Source organism: Zosterops lateralis (assembly GCF_965231275.1).
Source record: "Zosterops lateralis genome assembly, chromosome: 1".
In the NCBI taxonomy this organism is placed as follows: Eukaryota; Metazoa; Chordata; class Aves; order Passeriformes; family Zosteropidae; genus Zosterops; species Zosterops lateralis.
The window spans coordinates 26,779,281-26,804,085 of record NC_139762.1 but is presented as its reverse complement, the minus strand read 5'-3'; the positions used below and the strand labels follow the sequence as shown (position 1 = coordinate 26,804,085).

General features: G+C 36.9%; 1 protein-coding gene and 1 long non-coding RNA gene across 5 annotated transcripts in view; one reads left to right on the top strand and one right to left on the bottom strand.

Annotated features, from left to right (window-relative positions):
* Positions 1 to 19,636, top strand: part of COL28A1 (collagen type XXVIII alpha 1 chain) — a 56,410-nt gene extending 36,774 nt beyond the window's left edge. The window contains exons 26-36 of one of the 2 annotated variants that reach the window (XM_083873922.1): positions 3,296 to 3,364; positions 5,478 to 5,546; positions 10,329 to 10,397; positions 12,320 to 12,400; positions 12,491 to 12,526; positions 12,707 to 12,743; positions 13,045 to 13,599; positions 14,835 to 15,022; positions 16,963 to 17,179; positions 17,630 to 17,802; positions 18,415 to 19,636. In XM_083873922.1, coding sequence (XP_083730048.1) covers positions 3,296 to 3,364; positions 5,478 to 5,546; positions 10,329 to 10,397; positions 12,320 to 12,400; positions 12,491 to 12,526; positions 12,707 to 12,743; positions 13,045 to 13,599; positions 14,835 to 15,022; positions 16,963 to 17,179; positions 17,630 to 17,802 — 1,494 coding nt within the window. In that variant the 3' untranslated portion in view covers positions 18,415 to 19,636. Of the gene's footprint in view, positions 1 to 3,295; positions 3,365 to 5,477; positions 5,547 to 10,328; positions 10,398 to 12,319; positions 12,401 to 12,490; positions 12,535 to 12,706; positions 12,744 to 13,044; positions 14,665 to 14,834; positions 15,023 to 16,962; positions 17,180 to 17,629; positions 17,803 to 18,414 lie in introns of those variants that run through there. The other variant, XM_083873921.1, reaches the window with a different exon arrangement.
* On the bottom strand, positions 14,921 to 24,805 carry LOC310916413. 3 transcript variants are annotated; one of them, XR_014591294.1, is made up of 5 exons: positions 24,556 to 24,805; positions 19,685 to 19,772; positions 19,005 to 19,064; positions 17,301 to 17,520; positions 14,921 to 16,345 (listed from the first exon to the last, which is right to left on the bottom strand). It is a non-coding gene; the product is annotated as an uncharacterized lncRNA (long non-coding RNA). The 3 variants fall into 3 exon arrangements; XR_014591295.1 differs by lacking the exon at positions 19,005 to 19,064; XR_014591296.1 differs by lacking the exons at positions 19,005 to 19,064; positions 19,685 to 19,772.

Below are 24,805 nucleotides of genomic sequence, written 5' to 3'. Positions count from 1 at the left end.
GCACATAATGTCAGAATATAATAAAAATTTGATTTAAAAGCACTGTTGCCAACTAGGAGGTGAGTTACAGACATTCAAGAGCAAGAGCCCTGCAGCAGACATAAAGCAAGTAACTGGAGAGCAGAAAGATTATTAAAATCCTTAGCACAGTCCCTAGTGCACGAACATTTGGGCTGGATCCAGTTGCAATATAAACAACTTTTGCAGCTTGGGGCTTGCCTATTTGAACTAAAATGTGGAAAGTAGAGATGTAATACGTTTTTTTTAATAATATGATGTTCTCACAAATACTGTTATATCCATTAACTCTCACTAAAGAGAGTATTGCAGTGTCTGCTGTATGTTTCAGTATCAAATACACATACTTCATGGTAAATGAGGGGAAATATTAGGAAATCCAAGATTTACTTTTCAGTTGACCATTAGGTCATTTTTTTTTCCTTGAATAAAAGGTACAGAATAGACGTTGGAATCCCACGCTTTACTGTGTCTTGACTCAGCTTTTTATTTCTTGCTTCAGTGGTTTTTTTCTAGTTCACTGTTTAGCTGATGGTGTCAAGCTTGTCTACAAGCACAGTACAGGAAATAAATTAGACCTCATCAAAGAACAGTATTAATCGTTTTTGAAATGAATTCCCTGAAGGACAGTTTAGTATGACACCTTAGGAAAAAGAACTGCTCCACTTCACAACTCATAAAGCAAAATAAAAGTCTTTTTCCAAGAAATACAGAAACTGTGAGGATTACTATAAAGCTCTACAAAAGAGCTTTTCAATGAGACATCTGGTATTAACTAAGCATGTGAGGCTAAAATTCAATCCTTCACCTGCAACGACCCTGTGGAAGTCTGCATTACCCATGGGAGGAAGAGGCAGACAACCAGGTCACCCTTAGGCTGTTTTTGGTCAGGGCTGGTCCAAGAGCAGGTTGTAGGTGTACAGGGTACCGGGCCATAAGGAATCACTTATGTTTGGTAACCTCCCATTCAGTTTCCATCACAGCAGCTCACAGGCTGTTTCACAGGCCACAGCATTCCAGGATCTCCTAAAAAAAGTATCTTTTAATGCAATATCTGTATCTTAACTCTGGCATCTCTGGCAGATCTCAGAGGGAGGCTTGGACAGAGAAAGCTTTGGCTGCTCTGCACAACTTCTGCTGATGAATGGTTGTCCTGCAAACAGCTTAAGATTGTATTGAGGTTGTGACATTGAGAACAAATAAATATTCCTTTGATAATAGAAGGTACAAGATAAGAAGATGGATACATTGCCAATGTCTTGGCTCTTTGCACTGACAAGGAAGGTCTTAGGTCACCCGAAGGAAAAATTTCCTCCCAATTGAACATGGCATTTAGTCACCAAGTCACCCAACCACCCTGACAGCACTTTAAAGCTAAGAGCATCCATATACCATGCCTATATCCTGGCTCAAACTGGCCAGTCTCCAGTGCTTTGGATAAACCAGGAAATGAAATTCAAAAGCTAAATGTTACATCAGGCAGGAGAGCATTATAAATTTTAGACTAAGCCTTAGCCTTTATAATCAGAATTCCCACCTCTCCAAATCCCTCAAACCTAAGCATAGTTTGGGCCTTAATATGTTAGCTTAGCTAGCAAATATGTTGGGACTTAGCATGAGAGTTTGATAGCCATAGATTAAAAAGCACAGATTGGAGCAATGTCTTGCTAGAGACAGAACGTTGGAAATTTCACCTGAAAGCAGTCACTATAATGACACACATCCTTCCCAGAATGTAAAGAAAATCAGTAGAAGATTCTGATTGCTTTTCCTTTTTAATCTGTTTGATATGTTGTTTCATTTCACCTACCCCAACTCAGTAGCATTTGTGATCTATGATGGGATTTTTTACCTCTCTCCTGGATCAAATGCTCCCTCTGCAGGCACAGCCCTTTCTACAACTTTTCCAAGTGCAAAAATAAGCACGATTAAGAGCTTTTATAATGATTTATTTTTAATTTTGTCAATAAATACCATTTCTTCTGCTCTGTTTTTAATATATTGGATGATCAACAGCTTCTCAGTGTATTTCTTTATTTGAACTTACCTACACAGGAATAAGTTTAGTAATATCAAGCTAAACACAATTCAGAGTATTCTGCATCTCTAACTTATCAGTTATAGATTCTTTTTTCTTTTCAAGGAATAGAATTTTTCTTTTCAAGAACTTTTCTAGTAATGATGTGCTGAATGTGTGCCTGCTCCCTCATTTGTACAATCATGGTGTGAGGAAAATAAAACTGCCTCATCCGTCCCTGGGCATTTCTCCTGTCATTAATGTCCTCTGACTCCTCATCTCCTTTGCTGGGTTTGTCTGCAGCACAAGGGGCGGCACCGGGCTCTGTCACACTCATTTTCCCCTGACCAGACAGTTGCTGCCTTTTCTCTGCCTGGTGGTTAAGGGATGAGTGCCCTGTGAGTTTTCTTTGTTCTCCAGTAAAATTAAAAATTGAATGTCTCTCCATTACCCAACCTCCGACTACCACCAAAACTGTTGAAAATTAATATGGTCAAAGCCTGTACATTTCTGATCAATTTGGCTGAAATCAACTGGTGAGTACAAAATATACTGGAAGGAAAAAAGAGAACCAACACAGACAAGCAGAAGCACAGGCAGAGTATATAATTTAGGCCTCATTTCCTTCTGAAATCAAGGTAAATATATGTACATTAAGGCTTGTTATAAAAACTGGGTGCTGTTCTTTTCATGCATCTACATTGATGCTATTAAAATTCATTTAGTTTTCATAAATGCCTAAATTTGACAGTTCTGGAAACTAAATGTCTCTAGTGTCAGAACAAGCACAGTATCAGTAAAGAGCATCATGATCACAGTTCCACTAGTAAGGTCCCTGTCCATTCTGGTAAACCTCTGCAAAATGTGCTGGGAAAATGGTGGTGTTTCCCAATGTGTTTGACGCTTTTTTTCTTTTTCTTTTTTCTTTTTTGGTAGCTGATAAGCCTGCAAAGTAGAGTCCTAACTCTGTTGATGATTTTGATCACATGGATGTTTGCTTGGGAAATAATGTTCTTCACCTAGAGCTTAAATAGTGTGTGTGCCTGTACTTTGGGCCTTTTTTTTTTTTTCTTTTTTTTTTTTTTTTTTTTTTTTTTTCTTTTTTTTTTTTTTTTTCTTAATACTTATCTATAAAGCAGCTGTTTACTTATGTAGCATTTTTTTTTTGCTTGTTTTGTAAACTCAGTAGTTTGCTTTGTAAGTGAATGGAAGATGTAACATTTACTAGGTGATGACTGACATTTCCGTGGCTATTTTCAGGGAGACCCTGGAATTAGAGGCTATCCTGGGCCGCCGGGGCCTCGAGGATGGGGAAGCATGGGTCCCAAGGTTGGTATGATTGTTGAAATCTTCTGTGCTCTTTTGTGATGCTAGGGGCTAGATCTTGATCTCTCGGATACCAAATGATCTTCATCAGTTATTGATTTACATTGGAGCAGTTTCAGGACAAATCAAGCATGTAAACATGGTCACTAACCATACACTTCTACCAACTACATTAGGAAGAATACTAATGGGATGAAAATTACATTTGCAGCTAAACTTTATGAGATTACATCTGGAGATTGAACAGAGCTATCAGGCTGGTAAATTAGTTAAATGATGCTTTTCTTCTGCTTCTATCTATCTATCCTGTTTCCAAGATATTCTTTTGTGCTGGAAAATATGTTAAATGTGAATTTTATGTTTGCAATTTTTGCTCAATCAACTTAAATCCAATTGATTTTGTTATTAAAACCATTAGGAAAGAAATATGGAAAAAAAAAGAAGTTAATTCTATAAGCAACCAGCAGGCAACATCTGGAAAATTTTTTTCTCCCTCCACTAAAGTGATTTATAATTACAAAAAGACATACTGATAAGAAAAGAAATTCGGTACTTGCCTGGATTTCTTTATTACATGTTTATCCATCAATTATTTTTACAAAGTCAATGAGGAGAAACACTGCATATATTTCTCCACTTTCTGAAAGTTTAAAGATAGTTATATCTTTGTAACTTTTTGTACAATAGCAGAGAGTAACAGAACCCTCCAATGCCAGTTTGTATTAACTAGTATCTAAATGAAGAAACATTGCTATTACAAACTCCAAATATGCAATGAACTACAGGACATGAGAACTTTTTCTGGATGTGTCTGATTTTACCTTGCTTTCTGAAAGCTGCAACAATTTTAGTACCTTGGGAAATCATACTGACACAGCTTGTTTGAAAAGAGTAAATTTGGACTGTATGTCAAAATCCTACAGCAGTGTGACACTTTGTGCTCTTTCCACAAAGCCTTTGAGAACGAAAAATGTGTTCTCTGTAGGGAAACAATATTTTGTTTTCAATTGTGAGGGCCTGTATGTGGTCCCTCTCCTATGAGGAAAGGCTAAGAGAACTGGGATTGTTCAGCCTGGCAAAGAGAAGGCTTTGTGGTTGAGATGATCCACCCTTTTTATATATACATAAACAGTATTTTTTGTAAGCAATTTTGTGAAAACTTGTGACAAATTTTTTGTCTGCAGAGATGATAATGATGAATTTTCAAACATCACTAATATCTAGAAGTTAAACATTTAGAACTATAAATTTGTATTTCATGAGGACTGAGTTTTCTTGTACTTCTGCCTAAATATTCAACATTAACAAAATCTAGGTAATATACATACCACTGAATAATTTCCACTTACTGTACTGGAGCACAGTGATAATTTATTATAAGACAGTAACCAAAAGTCCAACCTGAGCTTAGCAGAAACTTTCATGAAGCTTGATCAAACTTTGAAAACTTTTAAAATTAAAAATATTTTTTTAAAAAGGAAAAATCATTTAGTCTTGATATAATCAAAAAGATATTCTTCACTTTGTCACTTTGAGATGTTAGATTAGCCTGCCTGCAAACACAAGGGTTCCAATTTTGACTGTATTGATATGAATCAGAATGTGCTGCTTTGGCTTTTCTCTTGTCCCTGCCCATGTAGGATTTTCTGAAAGACTAGTGCTCCTAGAGACTGTGGTGCCACAGGGGCTTGGCATATGCCCATAGTGCCCAAGAAATAGCTAAAATGCCTGGCAGGTTTACTTACACTAAGTTTTATTGCTCTGGTCCTTTGTGCCTCTGCTGTTGTGCCTCCCTTTTGTAATTGCACAGAGCTGTTCTGTAAACATGGTTTCTGTTGTCTTCTATGTGGGGAAAAATGAGGAAAATATCACTCTGTGTCATGAGTAAATTCTATTCTTTAATTATTTTCAGGTTAATCATTCCTTTGCTTTCCTGAGAACTTGCCAAGTAATTACTAAGAGCAACAGTGAAAAACCATAAACCAGAGAAGAATCAGAACTAGAGCCTTTGACATGTTCTACTTTTCTTGCTTGCAGTGACTTTGGGATTATTTCCACAGTGTTACCAGGAGTTTACTTCCTCATGCTTCTTTTTTTGCCTCAATGACTGTTACAGGGTATTATGGGACGTAAAGGCTTGCCTGGTCCTCCCGGCCCCCCTGGCATCAGCATACAAGGAGACAAGGTAATCCAGGTTAATGTGGTATCTGTTCAGTTTTTTCTAAAACTGCTTCTTAAAGAGATTCATTATATTCTTTCCATTTTTGCCACTTTTGATCAGTGAACTCCTGCAAATATTAATTTTACACTTAATTTTCATATTAATGAGATATGCAGTGTTTACTTTATTTGCTGCAGTTTCAGTATTGTTTGCACCTAATTGCTCTCCTATTGTTCTTGTCATTAAAAACATATTTAATCTGGAGAAAAATAATCTCTGACACATCTTATTGATTTACTTAGATCCGTAGTTTCCTCTGGACTTGCACTTGTGCTTCCTCCTTGCACTTGTAAAAGGCAAGTAACGGAGATCTACTGTGGCAAAACAAGTTAAACCAGATATGTAGGAATATAAGTGAAATTAGGTGGTCTCCCACATACTCTTTATTGGGTTTTTACTCACGCAGTTCCAGCCACAACTTCTCCCCTTAAAAGGAGAAACACAAACATGACAAATTCTGAGCATTCAGTTGTTAAATTGCCTTGTCATATATGCATGGGAAAATGTACTAAAACTGGAGGCTCCAGTGGAGAACAACCTAAGTTTCTCCTGTTTTCCTTAAATCAGTGTGCTTAAAATTGAGCATATGATTGGATATTTCCCAGGATCAAGAGTATTGAGTTCAGGTCTCCAACTCTAAGTGGTCAACTGCCAGTGATTCAGTAAAAGGGACAACCTTCTAGTTTGGTTAGAAAAATCCATACTGTGATTTTGGCTGTAGATACTAAAACCATCAGGGAATTCACTGGCAAACAGGTCTTCATTGGAAAACAGTGACATTCTGAAACAAACAAATTTATGAAAATGCCTATTGTTTGCAAAATGATGGAGAGGAGAATCTTTCTTTGGTCCATTGTGGAATTATTTCATACAAGTTTTACCAGAAAAGCATAGATTCCTTCAGAATTTATTTTGTTCAGGATTTACTTTGATTACATCTTTAATGTCTTCCATTTTTATATTTGTGTTCCATCATTTCTGGTTTTATTCTGCAGAGGGCTCTCCCTTTTATTTCACTGAGGTCCTTCATAGCATAAAGACATACTTTACTATGTTCTTTCTTTTTTCCTTATTGTATAACTCTCTTTTATGGATTCTGACTTATCCTGTTCCCAGACTTTCTTAGACAGAGATCTCTACATGGTTCAGACCTTTGTTTCTTTTCTGTTTGCAGTTTGGCTCTGTATTAATTGTTATCAGTAATCACAAAGCTAATATGTATTTTAATGTGAGGACATAAAACCCTCTTTATTTTCCTTTCTCTTCTTCCTTTGTTTGTTGAATCTCCACTCTTTGGCTCTTTGCTCTATCTTGTGAAAACCAGAAAAAAATTTGCCATCTCCGTATCACTTTATGATATAGGAAAACTCTTTCTGTCTGCCTTTCATAACAATTCCTGCTGTGGTTTCAGAGTCTAATATTTGGGATATACATTTGTTAGTTCTATGGGTATGTGAGGTTAATTATAAAAGCACAATTGCCATTCTGGACAAAAATGTTTCTGCAATCAAATGCATTTAACAATGCATTAAAAAATATACAGATTTCACAATATTTTTCTGTTCCTGTGAGAAAGGTTAGCCAAAATATGCTCAGCGTGCACATATACACCTCTCTCTCTCTCCTTGTCTCTGTGTCTCTCTATATATTTAGATACACACAGATGTATATCTAGATGTTATGATGGCATTGCTGTGAATAAATATCTAAAGCATGTTTTACTAGTGTAGAGAACTTAGTTTCATTATGAAGCTTTCCTGTGGAAGTACACAGTTCACTGGCACACTATCAAACAAAGGCATGTTTCTAATGCAAGGATGTGGAATTTAGGGGTGTTGGAAAGTAATGTGTCCTGGTTATAAAATGCCTTTGGGTCTGAAAACAAAACTGTAATGATATGGTGGATCAAACTCAGCTGCTGTTGTTTCTGTAGCATTCCATGAATTGTGTAGGTATGATTGGTCTTGCCATTTTTATTTTCCTCCCTTAAAAATTTCTTTCTAAAACGATGACAATTTTTATATAATTCTTTTTTGAAACTGTCTTGCTCTGGTAGTGCCAGTTTCTTCCACCCACTAATGCTTGGTTATCTTCTGTCTATTTTTTCATTCTACCTCTTCACACATCAAACTTCTTTTTTTTGGCCATTTTTCATCAGATTAAAGCTACTTTACTCCTGCATTTGAGCTATCAATATCACTCCAAATATTTTTTTTATATATAGAGAGAGATTTTGGTCTGCATATGGTAAGAATGGAATGCCAAAAATGAGTTGGTTTTCCAGTTACTTTGATAGCTAAATTCACAGATCTTTTTTTTGTGCTTGGTACCCTTTCAAAACCACAGTCTAGACATTCTCAGATCTGCACTCAGTTCATTTTGGTAATGCTGGTAGTCAAGTTGGAATTTAATTACATACATGGATTGAACTGTCAAAGCCATAAATATTTTTAAATTAGTACAGCATATTTGTTGGGTTTTGCTAAATGTACTGTTATGGAATCTATGATAAACTCTTCTAATATTGATTGATACTTTTTGCACAAGTAGGGGAAGCAGGATTTGGTTCTGCAGTTGATGTTTTAAAGGATGAAACTCACATGTGTGTTTGTGAGAAATGTCAGCTATATGGGTATGAATTTACTTAGAACAGTTGGTCTCATTCAGTTTTCATTGCCTGAACAGCATCCTAACAGTGTCAAATGGGCAGTAAAAAATGGCAGCAATAAATCAACCATTTTGTTAGGTCTGACATTTATTACTAGTGAAGGACCACTGGAGCACATCTTGATTTTGGTTCGTATGTATGTGTTCTGCAGACCAGCAGAGGTGTTAACCAGGAAGCTGTGTGATGACCTGTGTGGGAAGGAAAGTCTCTCCCAGTGCTGAACAGCAAGCCTTGAAACAAAACTGGCACACTGTTTCACTGTGTTTAAAAGCCATCTGCATTAATACCTAAATGAGGGTCCCAAGAAGCACAATCCTGCTAAAAAGTGACTTAAAGGAAATTTGATTAAATAGCCACTGTGACCTCCAATAACAGTGCAAAATAAATTGCCTTGTGCATCCCATCACCTGAGGAGTATTTCCTATTTACAGGAATTCCCCACAGTGGATCAGCTATGGAATTTGATACATCCACTGTTTTTCAGTCTCCAGCATCACATAATAGTGTCTGAATTGCTGCTGCTGTAAGAAACTGGGTAGAGAGGAAGTTCTGCTTATAGAAGCAAGAGGCAGGTAGCCTTGGTGGCAAGCAGAGCATTTAATTCCCCAAGCTGAGCCTAGTGGACCAAGAGGTACTCACAGGGTAAGGCTGTTGAAAGCAGTGCTCCAGGAGAGATGTGGATGGTGGAGTGCCTTGGATATCTTTCCCTAGCACAGGGCAAGACCACATTGCACCCATGTGGAAGCTGTCATCTCAGCAGGATCTCAGTCAGATCTGGAATTTGGACAGGAAAAACCATCCATGGACATGACTTGTACGCTGTGTCTTTGAGCAGCTGCATCTCATTACCTAACTCCTGGTGAAATCCCAACTCGTGGAAGCCAGGAGCCCTCAGTACAGGGAAGAGAAGGTTGGCTTAAGTGTGCAGTGTGCAGCTGTTTCTTTGCCTGCAGAAATCTGTAAACCCCTATCCAGCACAGCAGGAATAGTCAGTGATCAGTCCTGCTGCACTGGTGCACCTTAGGTGAAGGCTTGATGAAACTGGAAACACTTTTGTATTTCTCAGTCCATTATGAACAATATGACCCCTTTAGACCCATTTGTGAGCACCAATACAAGCATTAAAAATTGATGCTTTAGTGGGACAGTGAGACTGAAAAATAGAACTGACTTAGGTTGTATTTGCACCTCATAGTTAGGTTTGATACACGTGGTAACTGCTCCTGATCTCATTGATGTTCTCTGGAGCTGGTTTTGGTGTCTGCATCGGTCACTGCTGTTATGTGAATTATGTATGTAATGTGAATTTTGGTGAAGCATTTATGTATCAAGAAATATAATCACTTCTAGTTATGTTTAAAACACATACAGCAGTTGATCTGTAAAAAATATTTGTGTTACCCTATTAAATAAAGCAAGAAAGTTGCTGGAAGCCAGAAGCAATGGAGAATTTTCTGTGTTTATGTAACAGCTGTGCTTTATAACGTTGTGTGCCCACACTGCTAGCAAGAATGTGCTTTTTAAGTCTAAGTACATCCAGCAGGGCATGTGTAGCAATCCTTAGAAACAATTTTGAGCTTCGTGACTGGACTGATACTATCTTTTGAAGTGTCAGCAGAAAGGTGTTCTGCTTTCCACACTGTGAGCAGTAGAGGTGTCTTCTTATTTACCTAAGATCAGAAAAAAATGTCTGCCCAGATAGGTAATGAATGTGTATTTCTAGAGAAATTTTGGGTTGGACCTCATTTTACTGCTTGTAGACAGGATAAATAACTGTCTGAGCCTCTGAGAGGTTATTTTGTCTTTCGTCTCTTTCAGTGGAATGACAAGTTTTCATTTAATTAATCAGAAATAAATTCTTCATAACATACTTTATAAGATTCTCATGTATGTTATGAATAATAGCCAATTGCTTATTTCACCAGCCTTAGACCACTTTTTTTCTTGAAAATCGTATGCTTCATTCCATAGTACAAATATCTGGTTTTCTCTATGATGCAGAGTGTTCTAAAGTGAATAAAAACAGCATAGATTTTACATTAATTTTCAGTTAAACTTAAGTTTCATATTCTGTTCAGGGAGAAAAAGGAAATAAAGGTTTTCCTGGACCAAAGGGATCAATAGGAACTGGCCTTCCTGGACGAAAGGTAAGTCTTAGGTTTGCAGCAAGGAAAAAAACCGGGGGTTTTCTTCCTTTGTTGGTTATTTGGTGTGACAGGTCTTTGAAGAGAAACAGAAGACAAAGTCATTGCCTTATATAGCTAGCAAGGTAAGTACCTACTACTCATTGTCAGTTTTGAAGTCTATGAAAATCCTAATGGTCATTAAGGATCAGATTACAAACTAGAATCTAGAATGAGGTCATACCTGTTAGCAGGAGAATAATTCTAGGTTATTAAAACTAAATATTCAGGGGTTTTTTTATATTTGTCAGGTATTACAAAATGTCCTTTTATTTGCCAGGCTTTGACAAAGAAAGGAATTTCCTTATGATTAATGTAATTTTAGAGCTTTGTTTTATTTGACTTGTTGTTTTCTACAATGATTGAAGCCCAAGGTTGAATCTTTCCTTACTGAATAACTTGCCAATTGTTACAAAAATTGTGAGAATTTCCTACACTTAGCTATTCACATCTAACAGCTTGGGAGCTCTTACGTGAATATCAAGCTCTTTCACGCAGATTCACATTTCTGCCTCCTGGTTCTATTTTCGCTCATATTCCAAATGCCACATACTATAATAATAACTAGCAATATTTTCACTGATCTTCATATTCATCTTGTATGTTGACTAATCTTTGTGATCCAATGTAAATCTCTCCAAATACTCACTTTTCTGTTTGCTGTTACTATAAGCAGACTTGTCACACATGAAAAGGAATTGTTTAGTTCAGCAGGAATTCTGTATATGTACCAAAAAGGTCAGGTTTTGGTATATTTAAGTGTAAGAAAGCAGAAACACCACCACAGTCAGCAAATCATATTTCCTTTCCCATTATTATTAATGCTGACATTAATCTCGATGATGTTGGATTCAATTCATGGACAGGTAATGGAAAATAATATCCTTTGCTGGATATTATGATTTTGTGAAATAGAATAAGAACTGCCTTCCAAGACCTTACTTAGTTGAAACTGGTTTCTTAATACTGTGGAGGAGCTATTTACAATTTTCAGATTTACACCAGTTTGAATAAGATCTGAATCAGACTGAGAAAGTCAAAAAGGTTCTTTAAAACTGATACCAATTACCACAGTGAAGGCTATAACACAGGAGCTGACTGTGATTCTGTTTGCTGGGTAATAAGGAGAAATAATATCAAAATGGACAGTAATCTAGATAAATTCATAACTTTAACATTTCAAGTGAAATGTAAGCTGGTTAGTAATTTCCAGAGAGAAGTAAAAAAACTATCCAATGTAATCATCTTCTTGAAAAAAATGTCTAATTTAGAACCTGAGTCTTATTTAAAATGTTTTATACCTGCATATCTCATAATGTTGAATCCTCTCACTTTTTGGAAGACAAAAGGTCTAGTGAGTTGAGAGAAGAAGTTCAAAATTGCTTCTAAATGTGAAACTTATTTTCCAATGGATTTAACAGGCCAAGCATCCCTCTTCATTTGTCCTTTGAAATCTCACAGGTTTTAATTTGGCTTTTATGCAGAGCTGGTGTGAGTTTCAGCACAGTGGCTGATCTGAGGCAGTTATATTCTCCTTAAGTCTAAATTAGCATAGGTCCAGTAGAAGCATTGTTTTAGACTTCAAGAAAATCGAAGAACAGAAAATATTACATATTCTTAACATTTGTATACAGATGTCTTTACACCCCCACTGGAACTAAGGTAATTTTTCATAGAAATTTCTTGAAGATGCTTTTACTTCCCATTTTGCTTTCTCTGAGCCTGCTTTCAGATATTCTCCTTATAATACATACAAGAGAAACCATTAATAAAAAACCAAAAGAGCTAGAAAATTTATCTTTAAAGCTCAGTGAAGCTTACTTTCAGCTTTGACAATCAACAAAACTGGAGCCATGACTGTATTTAATACAGTTGTTTTAAATTAGGGAGACTATGGAGATAAAGGTGATCCAGGGAGCAAAGGTGCCAAAGGAGAGATTGGAGACCCAGGACCTGAAGGACCAAGGGTAAAACACGTTTTAATATTACATAAATTTACACAGTAGAAACTAGAAAAATTTGGCCTTTGTTACTTATCTCACTCTACATGTTTTCAGGGAACTGGGGGAAGAAAAGGTGAACCTGGTCTTTCGGTAAGTAGGTAAATGAATTATTTGAAGCAATAGTAGTTTATCTGGGGAAAATATTTAAAGGTTATGTGATCTTACACAAGGCTGTTTATGAGATATTTCATTGCCTACCTTTTTATAAATAAATAAATATTTCAGCATTCTTAACACTAGAACACACAACATATTAATATTCTTTTTCAGAGAGAAGATGTTATCAGACTTATCAGTGAAATATGTGGTAAGCATTCCAGTATGGAAAAATAGTGGTTCTGATAAAACCCAGTGAATTTATATTGATTGAGCGGATTTTTCCTCTGCATGTTTTTGTGTCAGTAAGCATTGATATGAAAACAATGCTCACTATGTTACCAGAGCTATACCTAAAATAATTTGGTTGAGCTCCGTTTCTATGATCAGTACCAATAACTAGAAATTAATTAATTTACTGAGTTTTAACTGACTGTAAGTCTGATGTACAAGTTCAATTCATTTTTTGAAGGTGGTTTCTCATAAAATGTCTGAAATGGTTATTCTTCTAGGTTGTGGTATCAAATGTAGAGTAACACCACTGGAACTAGTATTCGTCATTGACAGCTCAGAAAGTGTTGGACCAGAAAACTTCAATATTATCAAAACCTTCATGAAAACATTCATTGACAAGGTGTCAGCTGACCACACTACAACCCGCATTGGCATTATCAACTTCAGCCACAGAGTGGACCTGGTGTCTTCTCTGAAACAATACATGGGCAAAGAGTCCCTGAAATCAGCTGTTGACAAGATGCCCTACTTAGGAGAAGGCACATACACAGCTTCTGCTATCCAAGAAGCCATTCACCTATTCCAGGCAGCACGCCCGGCGGTAAGGAAGGTGGCTGTTGTAATAACGGATGGACAGGCGGACACTCGTGACAAAGTACGGCTGGACACTGTAGTAAGAGAGGCCCATGCTACAAGTATTGAGATATTTGTCATTGGGATTGTACAAAGGGCTGATCCTCATTTTGATGATTTCCTGAAAGAAATGCAGCTCATTGCAACAGACCCTGATGAAGAACATGTTTACCAGATAGACGACTTCATAACGCTTTCAGGTAATAGAAACTATTTCAGTAAGAGGAAACTGGAAATAAGCATGTAAGGGAGTCTGACCTCTCCCATGGCCAGGCAAGCCAGCCTGCTGAGTGGCAGCATTTATTTCTCTTTTGGATAAAGTTCGCTCTATTTTCACATCATCTTTGGCCAAACAAAACCTTTGCCAAATTTTTACCTCTTGCAGAAACAATGAACCACGATGAACATCAGTTTTCTAACCTAGGTCTTCTTTGGGATACTCCTCTTTTTGTGAGAGATTGCATTAGCCTTCCTTCACAGTCCTTTTGTGCTTGGACATAGTTTGATCCTAGAGAGATGCAGATTTCCTTCCACTTTGACATAATATCTCAAGCTCGCTCTCTCTTTCTTTTGGGTCTTGTCAATCTTGGAATCCTTCTGCTCTCTCTTACAAGCATTCTTTCATCTTTTTGTTTTTGTTGGGTCTTTTTTTCCTTCTTTGGGTTTTTTTCTGAAAGCCATAAGGAAACTTATGCTTTCACCCTGATTCCAGGAAAAAAATGTTGGAGCCACAAACAAGGGAATGGGATATGATAGAGATGGTATATTTCAGTGTATGTGTCTTAAAAAATATCTATGGGTGAAATCAGGAGAAAATCCAGAGGAAATCTATAATGACCCATTAAAAAAAAGGTACATGGGTCTAGACTAACTGTAGACCAGCCTATACTTTTCCTGAGTATAAACTTATTTTGCTATGCTGAGATTGTGAATGAAGTTAAGTCTGGATTGAAGGCATTAAGGAAGGATCCAAGGTAAAGTCTGGTTCCTGCTGGGATTAAATTTAAGGCTTTGATTCAGACTCCAGCATTCAACATAAAAATATTCCCAGTCTCTGGTGATTTTTGTTTTTACAAATAAGTAGAAAACTGTTGCCCAGTTTTTCTTTTTTTTTCTTACGTGTAAACACTTTCTTTCCTTCACCCTCATTTTTTTTGACTGTTTGTTTTCTTCTTTGTTATGACTTCTACTTCTGGAGGGACTTGGAATTTTTATCTGTTTCTTAAAAGAACATGGCACTAAAATAAAATAATTCAGAGACTGTGTTACTTTATTATTTATCATTTGCATTTTGATATAACTACAGAAGATGGTCTTTCACAAGTCGCTGTGCTTAAAGGTTTAAGGCTAATACTGCACTAAAAGCTTGTTCTGAATCATTGTGATTTCTTTTCATTACCCTTTAAAAATGTCATTATTTCATTAATCTTTTCAGCTCTTGAAAATAAACTGATCACAAAAATCTGTGATAATGAGTCTGCAGTGTACACCAGAAAATACAATATTTTATCTCCACCTCCAAGTCTGGGATCTGAAATTGCCAGGAAAGATGCTAATAGCCAGTTACCTAAAATGACCACTTCAGAGACTGATATGCTTCCTACAGAAGGAATTAGCTACCCAGTGAGTAAAGAAGTAACAGTTGTCAAATATTTTAAAATATGTGTCTTTATTTTAATTCAAATATTTTACCATCCTTATGTCACCATTCATCTTTTAATATGCAAATAACATGTCATTTAACTAGACCAATGTGTTTGAAAAAAAAATGTAAAGTTAGAGTGAACTTAATTGTTGAGAACAAATGTTTACAAAAGAAATAGGGCCTCTCAGTTGTAATAAATGCTAACAGTCCTCACGTTTTTTGTAGATCTTATTAATCTTTAAAAAAAGTGATTTAAAACTCTTACATATCTGTTGTGGAAGTTGGTAAGACATTTATTTATGTGCAAGCTGATTTTTAGTACAATGCTTCTTGTAATGGTCACGCACTTTCCAGGTTGTTCCCAGCCATATTTCCAACTTTGGGGTTGTTTCACATTGGGCTGTACTTCTAGAACTCCATATTTGTTACTCTTTGTTCTCCAGCTTTAAATTTCTCCTGGCCTGCACTGAGGTTCTGCCCTCCAAACCAGTGCTGCTGCACAGACAGACAGGACCGGGGTAGCTTTAATGCAATAGATAATATTTCCTGCAGGTGTGTATCACCTCAGCTCCCTCATTAGGTCTCTGGTATTTTTCAGCCACTGTCGGAGCATCAGATTAGGATATTTCTCAACTCTTTGGGGCATTTTAATTGCTTTCCCCAAAACAGTCAATGATAAAAATTTTGAGCTTTGCAAAATGAGCTTTGCTTGCCCTTATAACCAGATGGATAAACTGTTTGAAATATATGATATACAAACCTCTGTAGATGCATGGAATGAATATAGCAGACTATGATACTTGTCTGTTAATTGAATATTAATTGAATACAGATTAGAGATAATTAAATATTACTGACTTACTGTGGAGGAGCCAATGGATTATCCACTATTAATCCTTGTAGTATTGTTTATATAATATAATTCATTATTAAATAGTTCACTTTCAGAATCTAGGTTAATTTCCAAGAATGAGAGCTTGTTTGGTAGGTGTGATTGATTTGGGCTTATAATACATCTAGACAGATCTGTGAGACCTTGAGAGTCAGTTTTGACATTCTTTATTATTAAGAAAAATAAATTTAAACCTAGATAGAAGCTGATTTTATTAAATGTGATAAGAATCAGAAATTATTCTTAGGTAGGTTCTTAGATATATCAAATAGGATTAGATGCTCACACACTTGGTTCTGGCTGGCTGTTGTTATGGTTATATCTTCAAACTGTTGGCTTTACATTTTGCCTCGACTGAGTTCCAATCACTCTTAAAGGGTTTTCATAAACTGACTTTGTCAGTGGTGGCCTGTAAATGGGAAGATATTGAATAGTGTCAAATTCCTTTTTGTGCTTAGTAGGTAATCAACATCTGATTAAGGCAGTTACTTGTACTCTACTGTACTAAGGACCTTGCAAATCTTTTTGAATATACTAAAATATTAGGCAAATCTTTATATAATAGTTGCAATTTGAAGAGCAGAGTTGACTGCTTAACACTTCTATTGAGGTAAATTCTGAAATTCTAATGATTACCAACTGTCTATAAGCCAGAAATAGGACAGATTGAAGATGTCAGATCATGCCCAATGAGTGTACTAGATGTTAAGCAGCAGTGATTTACCCAAAAATTCCTCTCATTTTTTGTTTTATTTGTATTGCAGACTAAGTAGACTGGAATTTAGCTTGAATTGAATGAATTTGGCTTAGTGGCTAAACCAAAGGCATTACTTTGCCTTTTCATTATGCTCTCCTTGTCAGAAAATTATGGCTCCATACTGAGTAATCACAGTAACCAACCTGCTGTTAATAGTATTCTTTCACACATTGCTTAGGAAAATTTTCCTGCTTAATTCTATTTTTTTTTTTTTTTGGTCATATCATCTATGCCCAGACAAAATTTTAAGATTTTGACTCCTTTTTCAGCATAGTCCATCACAATCCAGTTACACTGAGCCTCCGCCATCTGCTCAGGACCACACTGTGACCACCTCTGCTCCCAGAGAATCCATACTTCCCCCAGTGTCTAACACATCTGAAATCAGACCCCTGAGTCCAGTTGTCAATCCTTTCTTTGGTGGAACTGCTGCTGAAGATCCCCAGCCAGCTGTGTGGCAAACAAAGGTAGCAACAACCCAAAAAGGTGAGTAATAAATACTGGGTGCAGATACTGGGTAGCAAATCTCTACAAAACAACAACAACAACAACAACAAAACAATCACAAACCTCACTCCCTCTTCCAATATAATTTAAATTTTCTTACTTTTTGTATATCTAGGTGCTCTGTTTACAGATATCACACACAGTCAGAGCCAGATTTTCAGACTCAGGTGATACCCTTGTGTACCAACTGCATGCTTAGGTATTTAAATAGCAGCTTCATTCTTGCATCAGGATTTAGGCAGTCTTGTTTCCAACTCATCCTGTATTTTTTTTAGGCCTGTTCAGATAATTCATTAATGGAAGTGGAATTTGGTCAGGCACTACAAGAAAAGAAAAAAAAAAGGATGCTTTTCTTAGTGAAGGTGGCACTTCTAAGATAACATAACTTATTCCCAGAATCCAAGCTAACTTTTATGAATGCACTTTCAGATCCAAGGTGCTTGGAACCTATGAAACCAGGAGATTGTTGGAACTATGTGGCGAGATGGTTTTATGACAAGAATGGCAATTCTTGTGGCCAGTTCTGGTATGGAGGTTGTAATGGTAGCAACAATAGATTTGAAACAGAAAAAGAATGTCGAGAAACCTGTGTTGATCGATGAGTAAGTAAGTTGACCTCCTTCAATCATCTTTTTTCTCCCTTGTTTTATTTTACATTAATCAAAATTCAGTTTTCCTTTTCAACTCACAGCCTATGCAGTTAATATCACAAAGTCCTTCTGCAATTTCTTGCAGTCCTCCTTTTCTTTACTACTGCTACTTAACTACTTTAGAGGAACACAATATTGTCACCAACTCCAACTCTGTCATCTCCCTATTTATTCCCTTCTCTAGATCACTTATTATCTTAAGTAGGACAGACCGTGGCATCCATCCTTCAGTGACATCTCTCCACTGACTCTTTATCACATTTTTTTGTTATGTTCTTTTCACAACTTACAAGACTGTCCCTCTCAAATCAGTACAACTTTCCTTTGGGGAGGGACCTTACAATTTGGAAATCCAGTCAGACTATACTGGCTTAGATCCATATGCTTAGTGAGCAAGGCATGGCCTTCAGAGAGGTTTCTCATCAGTAGTGAATAACTGCCTTTACAAAATAACTTGCATTAAGTACTCTATTTCAACTTTCAGTACAGGAAAATTTTATTGAACTGTAGATTTTGTTTTCCAAAACTTTTCAGGAAAATTAAACAACTTCTTATTTATTCTAGAAACTACTTCTGTTAGGAACCTTTGAAGCTGGAAGTTCATGTGTACTGAGGAAGAACTGATTGAGAAGAATCCAAAATGATGTGTTAGCTTGAAATTATTACTGCTGTGCTTTACTGCTTTCCCCACTATGGTCTGCACATTAACCAGATTCCTGTATAATGTATGTTAACTGCAACACCATAGCAATAACTTGCAATCACACATACACACAGACAGGGAGATGCCTTTCCCCTTCAAATTTACAGTAACTTGATACTACTGCACATGGCAATAATGAGATTCTATTTTTAGGATTAAAATGTCAAAAGTGTTTACACTTGGTTTTTAATGACCAAGGTCTCTTAGTCTCATGGAAGAATAAAATATGCTGTAGTATTAAACAATAGTAAGTAGTTCCTGAAATTAGCACTTTTAATACAATATTTAGAGACATAAATAAAGATTTCCATTGATTAGAGTTCTTCTTTGGAATCTAAGTAACACAGCTATGGGTAATGAGAGAGGGGTTTTGTCCATTATTAAAGCACACTTGGATTAACATCAATATAATAGTTTCAGTTATAAAGGTTGGACTTTCATTAACAATTACATTAGAAACAGTCCTTCATGTCCTTTAGGCCAGTCAGTACATTTCAATTTCTCAGGGTCCCTGGGTTTAAAAAAAAAAAAAAAAAAAAAAAAAGAGTTATTTCATTCTAATACTCTAATATATGCTACTAAATTAAAAAGGGAAAACACTGAAAGGTGTATATGCTTACTTATATCCTTTCTACTTTTAGACATAACCCTATATGAGCACGTTGTTAAAACTGAAAATGACAAACATGATTAAAATGGGAAGTAATACCTGGTAAAGAGTCAAGCATCATTATTTCTTTGTAAACAAAAGAATAGAATCTACACAGGCAGTATGGATAACTCTTGATATGTTCAAACAATTCTTTGCACAATTTGTAAATAAATGACAGGATGTACTTTGCAAAATGAACTTGTTTGCAGCAAATAGGATGCAAACCTAATTTTGTGGAAAGCTGTTCTTGAAGTAGAGTGTAAAGTTTTTAATTTTTTCCCCAAAAATCTGGCCTTTTAAAATAAGTTTCAAGTTAGAAATTAAAAAAACTGAGAGCAGCCCCAGAAAATATCCTGTTCTTACACTCAGAACTAAAATGATGATAATATACTCATAATAACATAAAGATCACTCAAAAAACCTCCGAGAGCACAATTAATTTCTGTGTGACACGGAACAGTAAAACTGAAAGATATTACCTTGTACTATGCACAGCATGAAGATCCCGTTATTCCTACCAGGAACATTTTACATTTAGCTGCACCTGGAAACTCACAGCAGTAAAGCCTACTGGAATTGCAAAAGAGACTAGGAATCTGCAATATCTTTCAAATCTGTTCTAATCTTGCATGCTTGGGCAGTTGCTTCAGAGATGAGATTAGTTGTGTGTCAGCTCCAGATCTCCAGACAAAGAGATATATCTGTCTAAGAAATACTGGGGATAATGAGTTTGTGAATAAATATGAAGGTGTAGGTTATGGGTTTGCAATATCTTTTATAATGTTTAGTGAAAATCTTTCTGGATAAATAATGTTTAGTGAAAATCTTTCTGGAGAAAGCTGACAAGCTTTAGAAGGTACAAATAATGACATCATTTTTTTACTGAACAAGGTTATAAAACAAGCAGTTACTCTTTAACATGCATACAAGGACTATACAAGGACTCATTTTAATGCAGTTAAACCAGTGTTATACAAAATACCACTGCTTTATTTTCCATTTTCGTATAGAGTTGACTAAACCTTTTGTAGTAAAGAGGGAAAAGTAAAGGCTATAAAGGTTGTTTTAAAAGTTGGGTGCTGTTTAAATTAGATTATCCTGAAATGAGCAACCTTTTCTGTTCAGGTCTTTCTCTGTATCTCCAGACTGCAAACTCTGAATGTATGCTTTGATATTTAGTAAACCATAGAGAAGCACATAAGTCCCTCCTGAAAGGACTCTTCTCTAAATCTGCATCAGCAGTGACAGGCAGCGTTGGCTCCCGTGTCTCCTCACCCAGCTCTGCCTTCTCAAGGGTGTCATGGGGCAGTAAACCAGGAGAGGGCCCTGCTTGCCAAACATCCACTGTTTTATTCCTGACTAGTGTAAAATCGCACAGGATCATTGCTGAGAGCATTACAGTTTTCACTGGCAAACAAACCCTTTATTTTTTTCACGGGCAAATTTTAAAAGCAAAAATACTTTAATCCTTAAATCCTTAAATCTTCTGCTAGACCAAGCCAAATGCTGTAAACCATAAAAGCTAAGAGTAGTGAATAACAGAGACTTTTTAATAGAACTGATCATTGTAAGATAAATTCTTTTTCTGGCATCCTTGATTCTGAGTTCAGATAAAGACTCAGAAAATTAACAGGGAAGTAGTGTTCCATTTGCTCAGCATAGAACAGCAGCAGCTTTTCACCTTGGAAGCTTTACCAGTCTCTTGTTCAGAGCTATCAAATGGAATTCATCTTTTGTCTTAACTCAGTTCACTCACTGTCCCTAGGGCTCCTTCAGACATTGATAACATTGCCTCTGCATTGACCATCCTGCTGTCTGCACTCCTCTGTTCTTTTACATCTTCAAATTTCCTCTGTTACCCTAAATTGACTGAACATATGCAACATTTCCTGCACTGCAGTTTTGAACATCCTTAGAAAACTGATTAACATGTTTCCTCATTTGGAAGTTGCCATCAAAGACATTCCTTGGAGGGAAAATGGAAAGGAAAATAAAAAGAAAGAAGAAGATAAAGATTAATTAAAAATTATGCTATTGATAGCTTGGCTGAGACCTATATCTACATTTGTAAAGAAACATTTTTTGGACAGTACATGTTTAGTGCCACTTTCCCACACTTCTTTTCCTTGGTTGCTTCCTGGACTCTTTTGATACCATCTGTACATACAGAACACCCTTCCCAAGCTTGCAAGGGCATCACAGCCCAGAGTTACAAGCCTGTTCTCACAGGTAACCTGATGATTCTTTTTTATTAACAGAACAAATAACTCCTCCTCCTTCTCCACCCCTCAGTGAAAGGGCCAGAGCATTCATGGGCAGGTGTGTGGCCTGGGACACCCCCAGCTCCACCAGCAAGGAGAGCAATTTTTTTGCTGACAAATGAGAAACTGGTGGTTCAGCACTGAGATTTTAGACATTACTGTTATTCCTTCTGCAGCTTCTTAGCAATCATTCTTTAGAATCATTTTTGTCTCTCTAGGCTGAATTTTTACCTTCTTAGTTGTAGAACTCTTCCAGGTGCTGCTGAAGCCAGTCTGCAGCAAATCAAGATTTTGAAATTCCACAGGCAAATGTAAGCATACATCTAAGCTACCATACTTGGTAGATGGACAACAAAATATGAATTATAAATTATATTTAGTTACTAGATTTTTTTGATTGAGGCTGCCTTAAATATAAGGGTCTTTACTTCCAGGAGAAGTATTATGTCTTTTCATGAGGCAAAATCAGTTCTAGGTTTCAGGGATAAGTGAAACTCAGATTTTGAGCCAAATTCTACTGAAGTGCGGCTTTCTTTCCTAACCAGGAATATGTAGAGATTCAGCCAAATGGGTAAGGATCTAAAATGTAATCCATAAAGATTTTCTATTTTGGCATTCTAATGTAAGACCTATTTTAGAGCAATTTGTAAGACAAAAGAATGAGAGCCCATTGTCCCACTGCCCCTGCTTTTAGCAGCTGTAATCTCCCTGCATGTGGACAGGGAGGGAGAAGAGAGATTTTTTTGCATTTTATTGGTTTAGCAAAAGGGATCACCAATATCTGACATGATTAACCCCAGGGCACAAAGAAACCATTTCTTATTATAAAAAGAGTGGTCAATAAGTGCTTTAACAAGAATAAATCTGGAAAGCACAAGCTCAACATGTGAGTAAAACTCCCAAAGAGTTTTGGATTAGCTCTAAAATATCTCAGCTAATCCCAAATGCTGCTGGAATTGACTGGTGCTCCTGTCTCAGCAGTTTAAAGCTTTCAGGACATTCAAAAAAACCTGCCAGAGCAATAAAGAAACAATTAACAAATCAAAAAGGTCCCTAGGATGTGCCTTCAGTAGCAGGCGTTGGGAAGAGGGGCTGCAGGGGAGAGAGATGCTCAGCACTGGAGAGCATGAATTCAGAGAAGGATTTCAGGGATTTTGGGGCCTAGTTGCTGCCTCCTGCCCTTGGGGTGCCTTGGGCTGGCTGAGCATACAGGCATGGGTGTGGGGATTGAGGCTGGGGACAGATTTTTCCATGGAAAGCAAATAGCTAGTAATTCTTCTGAATTACATTCATGACATAATTGGCAATTTCAGCTGCTTCTGACTTCATTCAGGGCAACTCCCTAGTGCATCATGTTTTCTCAAAGGATACTTTCTATCAGTCTTAACTACATTGTAAATTAATAGGTAAGATATATTTCTGCTGACCAGAGAGGCAGTATTTTCAAATTAATTAACACATAATGAGATTCACATACAAAATCTGGGTTTGAAGATTCATATTTTCGTTTCAAGGTCCCTCAGAGAACTATGATTGGATGTTTTTAGTCTGCACACAACATAACTGAACAGATCATAAGTGACTTGAGGCAAAGGCTGCCAAAATACACAGTATCTGTAATAGCTGGAAAGTATACTGATGAGGGCAGTGCTGGAGGCAGCACCACTTTCTGCCTGAAGGGAACAACCATGTTTCCAAGTAGAAATCTTCCATTCTTTTTCCATATGAACCATAGAAGATAATCAATCAAAATTCACAGTACTTGCTGGGCATTCTAGAAGACACAAGTGAACGTGTCTGAGTGAAAACCATCCTTTGAGCAGAATTGTTGAGAATTTAGCAGTCATATGTCAGAATTTAGCATCATATGTCATACGCTTTTTTGAGTTTTTTTTCTCTCAGTGATGTGTCTGATCAGTTTACAGTTCATAAGCTGGTTGAAGCTCTTTCCTTTTCAAGAGGATAAAATCATCCAACATAGATCCCATCAAATAAGTTATAGGCTTTCCTGGAGCAAGGGGGTTGTACTTGTGCTCAAATCAAGCATAACAGAACTTATTGTGTCAACAAGAAGAGATCTCAGCATCTTAAATGATGCAACTGCAGTACAGGGCCCCAAGGACCACAGTGTTATCCTGCAGTGCCACTAGGAGGAAAACAAAAAAAAAATGCCTCTTTAAAACAAACAGCAAAACATCAACAGGTTTTTAGAAGGAATATCAAAGTAATGGCTTCCAAAACTTGGCTCAGCAGCAGAAGCAGCTTAAATTGCCTCTTAATTCATCTCACAACTTACATTTTCTCTGGCCACTGCAGCTGGTCTTTGGTCCCTTTGACAAATTCATAAGTTTTCTTACAACTGGCTTAACCTGAACATTGTGTAAACAGGATGTTCCACAAACCAGATTCTGATCATTGCAGGGTCAAGGTGTTTACACCAAGCAGGAGCACAGCTGTAAAAAGGGCTTGTATGCACTGTACCATAGTATAAACGCCAAAGAGCAACATATCCCATAATCACGTAGTGAATCCTCTTGCAGAACCTCATTTCACCTCTAACCATTGCAGTACTGCTGAATCTAGCAAATCAAGAAAAAATATCAATCAATCAATCAATAAGAAGTGAAGGGCTCCAGAGCTGGTGTCCAGGAAGGCCCAGGAGGTCTGAGACAGGAGTAAAGATTTCAGTCTTTGCTTTTGGATGGTGCCTGAGGACACCCAGCATGACCCTTCCATGACAGGCTGAACCTGCCCCTCCAGTCAGCTCAAACTAGCCATGGCCCAACACACCCATTCTCTGCAAAGCTTTCTGACCTTACAGCCCTGAGAACAAGGCTTCATTCAGAACATAATTTCACTAAATTCCTCTCTTTTTTTCTTTTTAAATGGTATATTTTGCACAGGGAAATATTTTTACTTTTATTTATCTTAGACTTTTTTTCTATAGCATCCTGTTCTGTAATCGAAGCCTACTCCAGCACTGCCTATTTATCACACAGCTACAGTGGAAGAGGGCAGCATTAATATCAGATCTAGAAGTTATTTGTGATATAAAATTGATTCAAACAGTTGCATCAGGTCATTCTCACCCTCAGGTGTATGTTGACTTTTCACACTCATAGCATGCTAGTAGCATTCCTTGGTCTCCAACTTCTTCGTGAGGCGCAAAGAAGGGGTAGACACTGATCTTCTCTGGGGGAAGCAGTAACAGGACCCAAGGGAGTGGCCTGAAGTTGGGTCGGGGAGGTTTAGGTTGGATATTAGGAAAAGGTTCTTCACACAGAGGGGGGTTGGCTACTGGAACAGCTCCCCAGGGAAGTATCACAGCACCAAGCCTGA